This window comes from Phyllobates terribilis, unplaced genomic scaffold (genome assembly GCF_046119375.1).
Source record: "Phyllobates terribilis strain yellow unplaced genomic scaffold, ASM4611937v1 Scaffold_9__5_contigs__length_417890890, whole genome shotgun sequence".
Classification (NCBI taxonomy): domain Eukaryota; kingdom Metazoa; phylum Chordata; class Amphibia; order Anura; family Dendrobatidae; genus Phyllobates; species Phyllobates terribilis.
The window spans coordinates 149,938,455-149,950,876 of NW_027362769.1; the positions used below are offsets into that span (position 1 = coordinate 149,938,455).

At 41.9% G+C, this 12,422-nt stretch overlaps 1 protein-coding gene across 25 annotated transcripts in view; it reads left to right on the forward strand.

Annotated features, from left to right (window-relative positions):
- Positions 1 to 12,422, forward strand: part of NEB (nebulin) — a 203,011-nt gene that overhangs the window by 64,511 nt on the left and 126,078 nt on the right. For all 25 annotated transcript variants that reach the window (XM_073647182.1, XM_073647185.1, XM_073647188.1 and 22 more), the window contains 8 exons: positions 4,372 to 4,479; positions 4,613 to 4,924; positions 5,393 to 5,599; positions 7,017 to 7,121; positions 7,280 to 7,387; positions 8,395 to 8,706; positions 11,212 to 11,418; positions 11,602 to 11,706. In XM_073647182.1, coding sequence (XP_073503283.1) covers positions 4,372 to 4,479; positions 4,613 to 4,924; positions 5,393 to 5,599; positions 7,017 to 7,121; positions 7,280 to 7,387; positions 8,395 to 8,706; positions 11,212 to 11,418; positions 11,602 to 11,706 — 1,464 coding nt within the window. The remainder of the gene's footprint in view (positions 1 to 4,371; positions 4,480 to 4,612; positions 4,925 to 5,392; positions 5,600 to 7,016; positions 7,122 to 7,279; positions 7,388 to 8,394; positions 8,707 to 11,211; positions 11,419 to 11,601; positions 11,707 to 12,422) is intronic.

Sequence of the window (12,422 nt, forward strand, 5' to 3'; positions counted from 1 at the left end):
GTTGTCTTGAAGCCTTTGTCCGGTAAGGTCATCAGAGTGCACAAGTATGGATTGTCAATGACGATATAGTTGTATTAGAGCCTTCGTCCAGTAAGGTCATCAGAGTGCACAAGTATGGATTGTCAATGACCATATAGTTGTCTTGGAGCCTTTGTCCGGTAAGGTCATCAGAGTGCACAAGTATGGATTGTCAATGACGATATAGTTGTCTTGAAGCCTTTGTCCGGTAAGGTCATCAGAGTGCACAAGTATGGATTGTCAATGACGATATAGTTGTATTAGAGCCTTCGTCCAGTAAGGTCATCACAGTGCACAAGTATGGATTGTCAATGGCAGTATAGTTGTCTTGAAGCCTTTGTCCGGTAAGGTCATCAGAGTGCACAAGTATCGATTGTCAATGACCAAATAGTTGTCTTAGAGCCTTTGTCCGGTAAGGTCATCAGAGTACTCAAGTATGGATTGTCAATGACCATATAGTTGTCTTAGAGCCTTTGTCCGATAAGGTCATCGGAGTGCACAAGTATGGATTGTCAATGACCATATAGTTGTCTTAGAGCCTTCATCTGGTAAGGTCATCAGAGTGCACAAGTGTGGATTGTCAATGACCATATAGTTGTCTTAGAGCCTTTGTCCGGTAAGGTCATCGGAGTGCACAAGTATGGATTGTCAATGGCAGTATAGTTGTCTTGAAGCCTTTGTCCGGTAAGGTCATCAGAGTGCACAAGTATAGATTGTCAATGACCAAATAGTTGTCTTAGAGCCTTTGTCCAGTAAGATCATCAGAGTGCACAAGTATGGATTGTCAATGGCAGTATAGTTGTCTTAGAGCCTTCGTCCGGTAAGGTCATCAGAGTGCACATGTATGGATTGTCAATGACCATATAGTTGTCTTAGAGTCTTCGTCCGATAAGGTCATCGGAGTGCACAAGTATGGATTGTCAATGACCATATAGTTGTCTTAGAGCCTTCATCCGGTAAGGTCATCAGAGTGCACAAGTATGGATTGTCAATGACGATATAGTTGTATTAGAGCCTTCGTCCGGTAAGGTCATCAGAGTGCACAAGTATGGATTGTCAATGACCATATAGTTGTCTTAGAGCCTTTGTCCGGTAAGGTCATCGGAGTGCACAAGTATGGATTGTCAATGGCAGTATAGTTGTCTTGAAGCCTTTGTCCGGTAAGGTCATCAGAGTGCACAAGTATAGATTGTCAATGACCAAATAGTTGTCTTAGAGCCTTTGTCCAGTAAGATCATCAGAGTGCACAAGTATGGATTGTCAATGGCAGTATAGTTGTCTTAGAGCCTTCGTCCGGTAAGGTCATCAGAGTGCACATGTATGGATTGTCAATGACCATATAGTTGTCTTAGAGTCTTCGTCCGATAAGGTCATCGGAGTGCACAAGTATGGATTGTCAATGACCATATAGTTGTCTTAGAGCCTTCATCCGGTAAGGTCATCAGAGTGCACAAGTATGGATTGTCAATGACGATATAGTTGTATTAGAGCCTTCGTCCGGTAAGGTCATCAGAGTGCACAAGTATGGATTGTCAATGGCAGTATAGTTGTCTTGAAGCCTTTGTCCGGTAAGGACATCAGAGTGCACAAGTATAGATTGTCAATGACCAAATAGTTGTCTTAGAGCCTTTGTCCGGTAAGGTCATCGGAGTGCACAAGTATGGATTGTCAATGGCAGTATAGTTGTCTTAGAGCCTTTGTCCGGTAAGGTCATCGGAGTGCACAAGTATGGATTGTCAATGGCAGTATAGTTGTCTTGAAGCCTTTGTCCGGTAAGGTCATCAGAGTGCACAAGTATAGATTGTCAATGACCAAATAGTTGTCTTAGAGCCTTTGTCCGGTAAGGTCATCGGAGTGCACAAGTATGGATTGTCAATGACTATATAGTTGTCTTAGAGCCTTCATCTGGTAAGGTCATCAGAGTGCACAAGTGTGGATTGTCAATGACCATATAGTTGTCTTAGAGCCTTCGTCCCGTAAGGTCATCAGAGAGCACAAGTATGGATTGTCAATGACCATATAGTTGTCTTAGAGCCTTCATCCAGTAAGGTCATCGGAGTGCACAAGTATGGCTTGTCAATGACCATATAGTTGTCTTGGAGCCTTTGTCCGGTAAGGTCATCGGAGTGCACAAGTATGGATTGTCAATGGCAGTGTAGTTGTCTTAGAGCCTTTGTCCGGTAAGGTCATCGGAGTGCACAAGTATGGATTGTCAATTGCAGTATAGTTGTCTTACAGCCTTTGTCCGGTAAGGTCATCGAAGTGCACAAGTATGGATTGTCAATGACCATATAGTTGTCTTGGAGCCTTTATCCGGTAAGGTCATCGGAGTGCACAAGTATGGATTGTCAATGACCATATAGTTGTCTTGGAGCCTTTATCCGGTAAGGTCATCGGAGTGCACAAGTATGGATTGTCAATGGCAGTATAGTTGTCTTAGAGCCTTTGTTCGGTAAGGTCATCGGAGTGCACAAGTATGGATTGTCAATAGCAGTATAGTTGTCTTAGAGCCTTCGTCTGGTAAGGTCATCAGAGTGCACAAGTATGGATTGTCAATGACCATATAGTTGTCTTAGTTAGAGCCTTTGTCTGGTATGGTCATCGGAGTGCACAAGTATGGATTGTCAATGACCATATAGTTGTCTTAGTTAGAGCCTTCGTCCGGTAAGGTCATCGGAGTGCACAAGTATGGATTGTCAATGGCAGTATAGTTGTCTTAGAGCCTTCGTCCGGTAAGGTCATCAGAGTGCACAAGTATGGATTGTCAATGGCAGTATAGTTGTCTTAGTTAGAGCTTTTGTCTGGTAAGGTCATCGGAGTGCACAAGTATGGATTGTCAATGACCATATAGTTGTCTTAGAGCCTTCATCCGGTAAGGTCATCAGAGTGCACAAGTATGGATTGTCAATGACGATATAGTTGTATTAGAGCCTTCGTCCGGTAAGGTCATCAGAGTGCACAAGTATGGATTGTCAATGGCAGTATAGTTGTCTTGAAGCCTTTGTCCGGTAAGGACATCAGAGTGCACAAGTATAGATTGTCAATGACCAAATAGTTGTCTTAGAGCCTTTGTCCGGTAAGGTCATCGGAGTGCACAAGTATGGATTGTCAATGGCAGTATAGTTGTCTTAGAGCCTTTGTCCGGTAAGGTCATCGGAGTGCACAAGTATGGATTGTCAATGGCAGTATAGTTGTCTTGAAGCCTTTGTCCGGTAAGGTCATCAGAGTGCACAAGTATAGATTGTCAATGACCAAATAGTTGTCTTAGAGCCTTTGTCCGGTAAGGTCATCGGAGTGCACAAGTATGGATTGTCAATGACTATATAGTTGTCTTAGAGCCTTCATCTGGTAAGGTCATCAGAGTGCACAAGTGTGGATTGTCAATGACCATATAGTTGTCTTAGAGCCTTCGTCCCGTAAGGTCATCAGAGAGCACAAGTATGGATTGTCAATGACCATATAGTTGTCTTAGAGCCTTCATCCAGTAAGGTCATCGGAGTGCACAAGTATGGCTTGTCAATGACCATATAGTTGTCTTGGAGCCTTTGTCCGGTAAGGTCATCGGAGTGCACAAGTATGGATTGTCAATGGCAGTGTAGTTGTCTTAGAGCCTTTGTCCGGTAAGGTCATCGGAGTGCACAAGTATGGATTGTCAATTGCAGTATAGTTGTCTTACAGCCTTTGTCCGGTAAGGTCATCGAAGTGCACAAGTATGGATTGTCAATGACCATATAGTTGTCTTGGAGCCTTTATCCGGTAAGGTCATCGGAGTGCACAAGTATGGATTGTCAATGACCATATAGTTGTCTTGGAGCCTTTATCCGGTAAGGTCATCGGAGTGCACAAGTATGGATTGTCAATGGCAGTATAGTTGTCTTAGAGCCTTTGTTCGGTAAGGTCATCGGAGTGCACAAGTATGGATTGTCAATAGCAGTATAGTTGTCTTAGAGCCTTCGTCTGGTAAGGTCATCAGAGTGCACAAGTATGGATTGTCAATGACCATATAGTTGTCTTAGTTAGAGCCTTTGTCTGGTATGGTCATCGGAGTGCACAAGTATGGATTGTCAATGACCATATAGTTGTCTTAGTTAGAGCCTTCGTCCGGTAAGGTCATCGGAGTGCACAAGTATGGATTGTCAATGGCAGTATAGTTGTCTTAGAGCCTTCGTCCGGTAAGGTCATCAGAGTGCACAAGTATGGATTGTCAATGGCAGTATAGTTGTCTTAGTTAGAGCTTTTGTCTGGTAAGGTCATCGGAGTGCACAAGTATGGATTGTCAATGGCCATTTAGTCGTCTTAGAGCCTTCTTCCGGTAAGGTTTATGCATTAAATGCGGTTTTCTGTCTCTTTCAGAAACTGTACAGACAAGCCTGGGAGGACACTAAGAAGAAGGGATATGACCTGAAACCAGATGCCATAGCTATAAAAGCAGCCAGAGCTTCAAGGGATATTGCCAGTGACGTAAGTTTTTAAAATCAGTACAAAATAATACTTTTCATTTAAGTCCAAGCAAGCAAACATAATGCAAACACATAAAAAAATAAAATGAAAATTGCTTTATTTCATTACTAATCTTTTGGGGGACTGTCCACAGTATAAATACAAGAAAGCCTATGAACAGACCAGAGGAAAGCACATTGGATTCAGAAGCCTCCAGGACGACCCGAAATTGGTGCATTTCATGAATGTGGCCAAGATGCAGTCTGACCGTGAATATAAAAAAAGCTACGAGAAGTCAAAGACCCGATTCCACACCCCAGTGGACATGTTCAGTGTTACTGCTGCCAAATTGGCACAAAATGTGGCGACTAATGCCAACTACAAGCGTCTTATCCACCACTACAGTCTGCTGCCGGACGCAATGCACCTTGAGCTGTCCAGGAACAGAATGCAGATACAGAGTGATGTAAGTTATATACTGTCATGTCATAGTAGATGGTGTATTACATCAGGAAAAGACCTAACATTTGGTTATCGGGGCACTCCTTGAATCCCAGTGGCCCACAGTCCTTCATTTTTATGTTTCAGTGTCCAGTTTCTCTCAAACTGCTTTCTAAATACTCTACTTTCTATCATAAAGTAAAAATGATTCAATTCTGGAGCCACCACTAGGGGGAGCTCATTGCATACAGATTTAAACAGCTTCCCCTAGTGGTGGCAGAAGGCAACTAGAATTCCCTGTTAATCATACTTCTAGCAAATCTATGCTAATATCTCTAGTTAAAAGTGTAGACTTTTAATAGAAAGAAAATTGTGTTGCCCTCCCAAATAATTATGTTGCCAAATATAAACTTGTGTTAAATTCTTAAATATATATTTTTTCACAATGCATGGGATGTATGATAAATAATATATCTTTCTCCTTTATTACAAGAATGTTTACAAGTCAGACTATAACGACTATGTCAAAGGGGTGGGATGGGTCCCCTACGGATCCCAGGAGGCTGAGAAGAACAAGAAGGCTATGGAAATTATCAGTAATAAGAAATACCGCCAACACCCGGATACCCTAAAATTCACAAGTCTGCCCGACTCCATGGAAATGGTCTTAGCAAAGAGTAACGCACAAATCATGAATCAAGTAAATATCTTTCTTTTTTTTTGTCTTTTTTCTTTTTCTCTTTCTGCTTGATGGGGTCATGGCTCAAAGTTGGAGAGTCGGGCTTCTAACTCCCACCAATCTGATATTGATGGCTTATCCTAAGGATAGGCTAATAATATCAAAGTACCCAAAAATCAACCTAAAATTAATCTCTTAACCCAATTCAAGGGTGCATGCACCATAAAGGTTCACTGGGGTCCATTAAAAAAATGGACTGTTCCCATCGTCAGTGGTAAATAGGCACTTGCACAAGTTTCTCTTTCTCGTACACTCCGAGGATAGGATTAATAATAACTGTCTAATCATTGGGGACCCCATCCCTGGGACCCCTGTAAGCACTTGAATGAAGTTTATACAATGTGACGGTCAACCGTGTACGCCAATGCTCCATTCAAGGTCTATGAAGCTGACGGCAATATCTGAACACTGTCTACAGGATTGGTGATAAATATTCTTAGACTTATTAGACTTATATTAATCTGCTTATCGGTAATGTTTGATAACATAGGTCTTGCATAGATTCACACCGTAGATGTGCAGACCTGCTTGCAGATGTGTTGACAGTACTCCAAGAGACCGTGACTTTTTAATCCTCTGAGAAACAATGATTCTTACTCATTTACTGGACTTTACCGCTGCGTGTGTATCATGTAACCATGCCCAAGGTATGAACGTTGACTCTGAGACTTCCCGCAGAGCCATAGTGACCTGACGCTAAAGTGTGTTGTCTTTCTTCTCTCCGGCCTTATCTCTTGAACACAATCTGAAGAGCTGACTCTTTGTGGAGTAGATGCGGCTACTCCTAAGCCCCCGATACACTTTAGATGGCTGTCCGCCGAACGATGGTTTGGCCAATCATTCAGCCGGCTGTCTTGACTGCTGAACGCTCTACGACAGGCCTACTGGCCGCATATCTCAACAGTCCAAAATCGGCCATGCCGAATCCTTAACTCCCCCAACAATCATCTGTCCAGGGACCCCTTACACGTCTATTGGCCAAACCCTTCAATATTGGCCGGATCTGCTAAATTTAGTATAATGTTTATGGGAGGCTTAACAGGGAAAGTATATAGCAAACATAAGCACAACTTTTTCACCCTTTCCTCGAGTCTCTCTCCTACAATAATAGTGATCAATAATTGGGTCCCTATGACCCAGAATGTGGTTTATATGGTGGTATAATCACAGACATAATGGACTCCAGTGTTATTTTTTACTTATATCTTGATCCTATATCATTCTCTGTCTTCATATCAAGGACAAAATACTGGAAGTATAAGACTTTTATGGATTTCTAAGCATTAAAATGACTTTTAACCTAAGAAGAAAATGACTTCAAAGCATGTACTGAACGATGTATATAGAAGATAAAACATATTCTTGGTTCTTTTTGTAGAACCTGTACAAGCAAGCCTGGGAGAAAGATAAAAGAACCATCCACGTCATGCCCGACACACCGGATGTACTTCTGGCGAAGGCGAATGCTGTCAATATAAGCGAGGTGGGTACTTTGTGCCTGATATATGTTACAGCCCAATATCGGAAGAAAACTCCCAATGTTATCAGATTTCCCCGTAGAGATTCCCGTTATTTTAAGTAGCAGGTTGTGTCATTTTATGTCTTCCCAGGAACTTTATATAAGTTTTTTTTATTTCCCAGAAAAAATACAAGCAAGCCCTGGAAGAATCAAAGAAGAAAGGCTATGATCTCAAAGCCGACGCCATCGCCATCAAAGCTGCACGGGCATCCAGGGACATTGCTAGTGATGTAAGTACCCCCTGAAGAAGACTGGGGTTTCCTGTAACCCTAAAAGTGTGGTGACCTTCAAAGCGTCATATGCCTTCAAGTTTATACACAGAGGACAAGTAGTTGGCCAATTGACTGTTTTGGGTTAATGGTGTATCTCCAAGGGGTACTCTGTTGCTTTGACGGTAGGGTTCCTGGAAATATGGCTATAGGGACTATGATGGAAGTGGACCCAGCCCTGAGCTTCTTCTCCCACTTCCCCATACACAGTAATAGCTACTGTTAAAGTATATACTGTCTGTACCAATCCCTATTCACTGATCGCCCCCTAGTGGTAACAGCAGGCAGCCGTACTTTTAGCATTTACTGTGTTAAGATCAGCATTGGATTTGGAGCTCTTAGTGCAAAAAAAATAAAGCGTCACACCCTATAAAACTGAGTTATGGGAATTAACTTAAAAAATATATAGCGGGTGGGGTCCATTCTATGGTTTGCTTAAGTCCTAAGATTTTTGTGTGCACCCCTGCATACAAGTTAATAACTTAATGGCAGGGTGTAATGGTGCCCATACGCAGGGGCCAGCAACCTTTGTCCTTTAGCTGTTGTAAAACTACAACTCCCAACATCCCCTGACAGTTGCATTACTATCAAGGCATGATGGAAGTTGGAGTTTCTCAAAAGTTGGAGTGCTGAAAGTTGCTGACCCCCTGTAATAAACTTAGATCACCTGCACCCGGTAATTTTAGATAGACCAGACAACAATCTAACCAGTCTGACACATTCGTTCAAGAAGGATCAGGCATATCAAATTGCAACATGCCCAATCCTTTGTTCTGAAGGGAGGTAAGCTGCCCAAAGAGGTGAATGAACATGAGTACTTCACTTTCCCCATTGAAAACATATGCACGTTAAGCCGGATCGAGTGTGCGTGGGGGAGTTTATTAGAAATAGCTGTGGCCATCTTCTCGGTTCTGGTAATCTTATCCTGGTCTGTACCATTCAAAGGTTTTTTATTTTCTTCTTTTCAGTATAAATACAAGAAAGCTTATGAAAGCAGCAGAGGAAAGATGGTCGGATTCCGCAACCTGCAAGACGACCCCAAGCTTGTCCACTACATGAACGTCGCCAAGATGCAGAGCGATCGGGAGTACAAGAAAGATTACGAGAAAACCAAGACCAAATATCACACGCCTGTCTCCATGTTCAGTGTCATGGCCGCCAAAGAAGCTCAGACCGTGGCCTCCAACACCAATTACAGGAATATCATCCACAAATACATCCTTCTACCGGACGCGATGCACGTTCAGCTCGCCAAGAACATGAACCAAATCCAGAGTGACGTGAGTTGTCGTTCCCACTCTATAAGACCTTGGGAATGTTTTCAAACTGTTTTAAGATTTAGGACCGGGCGAAAAGATCTTGGGTCCTGATAATTGGCTTACATTTTTTTGGAGGTGTTTAAAAACCTTGAGTTTTTCAAGTAGAAACAGCTTCAGGAAATACTCTTGTACTTGGGCAGTTTTGGGAGGAGCCTTTCTTTTCCTGAAACCTTTCCTAAAGAGGTTTTGAATAGTTTTGGGATAGTTTTTTTTCCAGAAGAGTTTTGGCTTTTGATTGGGCAGTGCCTACTTTTGAGGGGCTTCTTCAGGATCCTCTTCAAAGAAGTTACCTGCACTTTCTTATTTTTCCTCCAGGTGTTTTTTTCAAAACCTCTTGAGAAAAAAAAAACAAAACTAAAACTCCTTACATGAAAGGCAAAGTAGATTTTCCCATAGAGATACATTGGAAAAGTTTTCCAAAAATTTTCAAAGCAGTTTTTTTAGGAGGATTTTGGAGACAATCCTCTCCAAAAATAACTCCATGTGCACACGAAGTCTTTTAATCTCAGGCGAGGTTTTAAAGCAGAAGACGCTTTAGGAAGGTCTGGTGTTTTTCTTTTTTGCTGAAACGTCTTTTGTGTAGTTTTTTTGGTAGCTTCCTGAGTGTTTTCCTGACGGTAGTTTTTTTGGAGGATTTTCCTATTCTTTTTGTGATGTGTTTTTTTTTACTGACATTTTCTGGTATTTTTTCACTCAACTGAATAATGAAGAAACTGCTAGTAATTTTTTTTTTTTAGAGGAAAAATGATGGCAAAACGCTCCAAAAAACATCTGGTCTTTTTTTGGAGCTTTTCCATTGACTTGTATTGTAAAGTATAGAGCATAGATTGTATCATATATGTTCCTAAGTGTATCGAGTATGATATATACACTGCTCAAAAAAATAAAGGGAACACTCAAATAATACATCCTGGATCGGAATGAATGAAATATTCTCATTGAATACTTTGTTCTGTACAAAGTTGAATGTGCTGACAACAAAATCACACAAAAATCATCAATGGAAATCAAATTTATTAACCAATGGAGGCCTGGATTTGGAGCCACCCCCAAAATTAAAGTGGAAAAACACACTACAGGCTGATCCAACTTTGATGTAATGTCCTTAAAACAAGTCAAAATGAGTCTCAGTATTGTGTGTGGCCTCCACGTGCCTGTATGACCTCCCTACAACGCCTGGGCATGCTCCTGATGAGGATGCAGATGGTCTCCTGTGGGATCTCCTCCCAGACCTGGACTAAAGCATCCGACAACTCCTGGACAGTCTGTGGTGCAACGTGACGTTGGTGGATGGAGCGAGACATGATGCCCCAGATGTGCTCAATCGGATTCAGGTCTGGGGAATGGGCGGGCCAGTCCATAGCTTCAATGCCTTCATCTTGCAGGAACTGCTGACACACTCCAGCCACATGAGGTCTGGCATTGTCCTGCATTAGGAGGAACCCAGGGCCAACCGCATCAGCATATGGTCTCACAAGGGGTTTGAGGATGCACATTTGTGGCCTGCTGGAGGTCATTTTGCAGGGCTCTGGCAGTGCTCCTCCTATTTCTCCTTGCACAAAGGCGGAGGTAGTGGTCCTGCTGCTGGGTCGTTCCCCTCCTACGGCCCCCTCCACGTCTCCTGGTAGCGCCTCTAGCCTCTGGACACTACGCTGACAGACACAGCAAACCTTCTTGCCATAGCTCGCATTGATATGCCTCCGGGATGAGCTGCACTACCTGAGCAACTTCTGTGGGTTGTAGAGTCCGTCTCATGCTACCATGAGTGTGAAAGCGCAACCAACATTCAAAAGTGACCAAAACATCAGCCAGAAAGCATTGTTACTGAGATGTGGTCTGTGGTCCCCACCTGCAGAACCTTGATAATTGCCAATAATTTCCATCTATTGTCTATTCCATTTGCACAACAGCATGTGAAATTGATTGTCAATCAGTGTTGCTTCCTAAGTGGACAGTTTGATTTCACAGAAGTTTGATTTACTTGGAGTTATATTCTGTTGTTTAAGTGTTCCCTTTATTTTTTTGAGCAGTGTATTAACAGAGGAAAAAACTAGGGTCATTTTCGGCACAACCAAGTTAAAAACCTCAACAGCATGTGTTGAGGTTTTTGAACTTTTGTGGACTTCTAACTTTTAACTTTTGTGGACTTTTAACTTGACCTGGTGTGGAGGTTTTTAACTTTTATGGATTTTTAACTTGATTTAATAAACTTACAGTTTTTATCATGATGGTTGTGCTGAAAACTACGCTAGTTTTTCCTATGTTAGCCGCAATCACCAGCAGGTACGGCACCCACTGGTTTCTAATTACAGCACCGGATCCATCTATACTACCAGCGTGAACAGCTCCAACCTATCCCCTCTCCCCTACCTCCTTCTATGATATATATTATATGTACACATATTACTTATATGAAACGGTTTGTGTGTTTTGCCTTCTACAACGCGCAGTCATTTCTCTTTGCAGAATGAATACAGAATCGACTACAAGACCTGGTACAAGGGGATGGGCTGGAGCCCCCTGGGATCTCTAGATGTGGAGAAAAACAAGAAAGCGTCGGAGATCCTCAGTGATGCCAAGTATCGCCAGCACCCAAGCAAATTCACTTTCACCAAACCTATAGATTCTATGGACATGGAATTAGCCAAGCAGAACGCTGTCGTCATGAACAAGGTAGAAATAAAATCACATTTTTTTTTACCTAAATACAAAATTTCTGCAAAATTTGTTGATCAAAAGTGAACGTGAGTTTAAGATCAGTAATTTAGTGATTGTATTATATGAACACGTATAATTTAATTGTATCCATGTTCTGCTAAACTTGTGCATCATTATTTCCTATTATTTTGTTTGCAGCACTTATACATTGATGCATGGGAGAAGGATAAGACAAAGATCCACGTGATGCCAGACACCCCCGATATTCTCCAGGCCAAACAGAACAAGATCACTTTTAGTGAAGTGAGTAATATAATATACCTCTTCAAATCTATAGGTAACATTTCTGGATCAATTACCATTATAGCAAGCACCACCATACATACAAATTTCATGGAAGAGTCCAATTTCTCACAATACAAATTGAATAAATCATGAAGTGTTAAAAAAAAAAAAAAAAAAAGCCTTTGGATTAGCTGCAATTCACATCAAAACCTCTAGATGTCCTCATATAGATACATTTAGCACAAACATCTCCCGACAGAGTATCACCAAAACAAAGCTGCTCATCTCGGGATATGCCAAGACAAGACGAAAGCTAATGGGCACATCTGTAACTGCAATGAAATACCATGAAGGTGTCCTTCATGGTCAAATGACTCAGGTCAAGTATCAGGTCACTATCAGATTGGATTCAGGGCTACTTTCTTAAAGGAGTTTCCTCAAGTTCTTAAAAGGATAGAATTGCAAAGTGCTTGTAAAAACAAGCAACTTTGCAAATACTTTCTGTTCTCAAGAGTATACTGCTTGTTTCCTGTTTTACTGACCCGATCTGTATCAGAAGTGACCAGCTTAGGCAAGAAGCACACTTTTTGATATAGAATTGTCAAGTGCAGCTGTGGAGCTGATCAAATCAATGGATCTGAGCCCCTGGGCTCCCCAGATGCTGCAGAGGCTAATGTGCCCCTGCTTGCAGAATTGGAGGCATGTTTGCAGCGTTGTCCTATACTATCAATCAT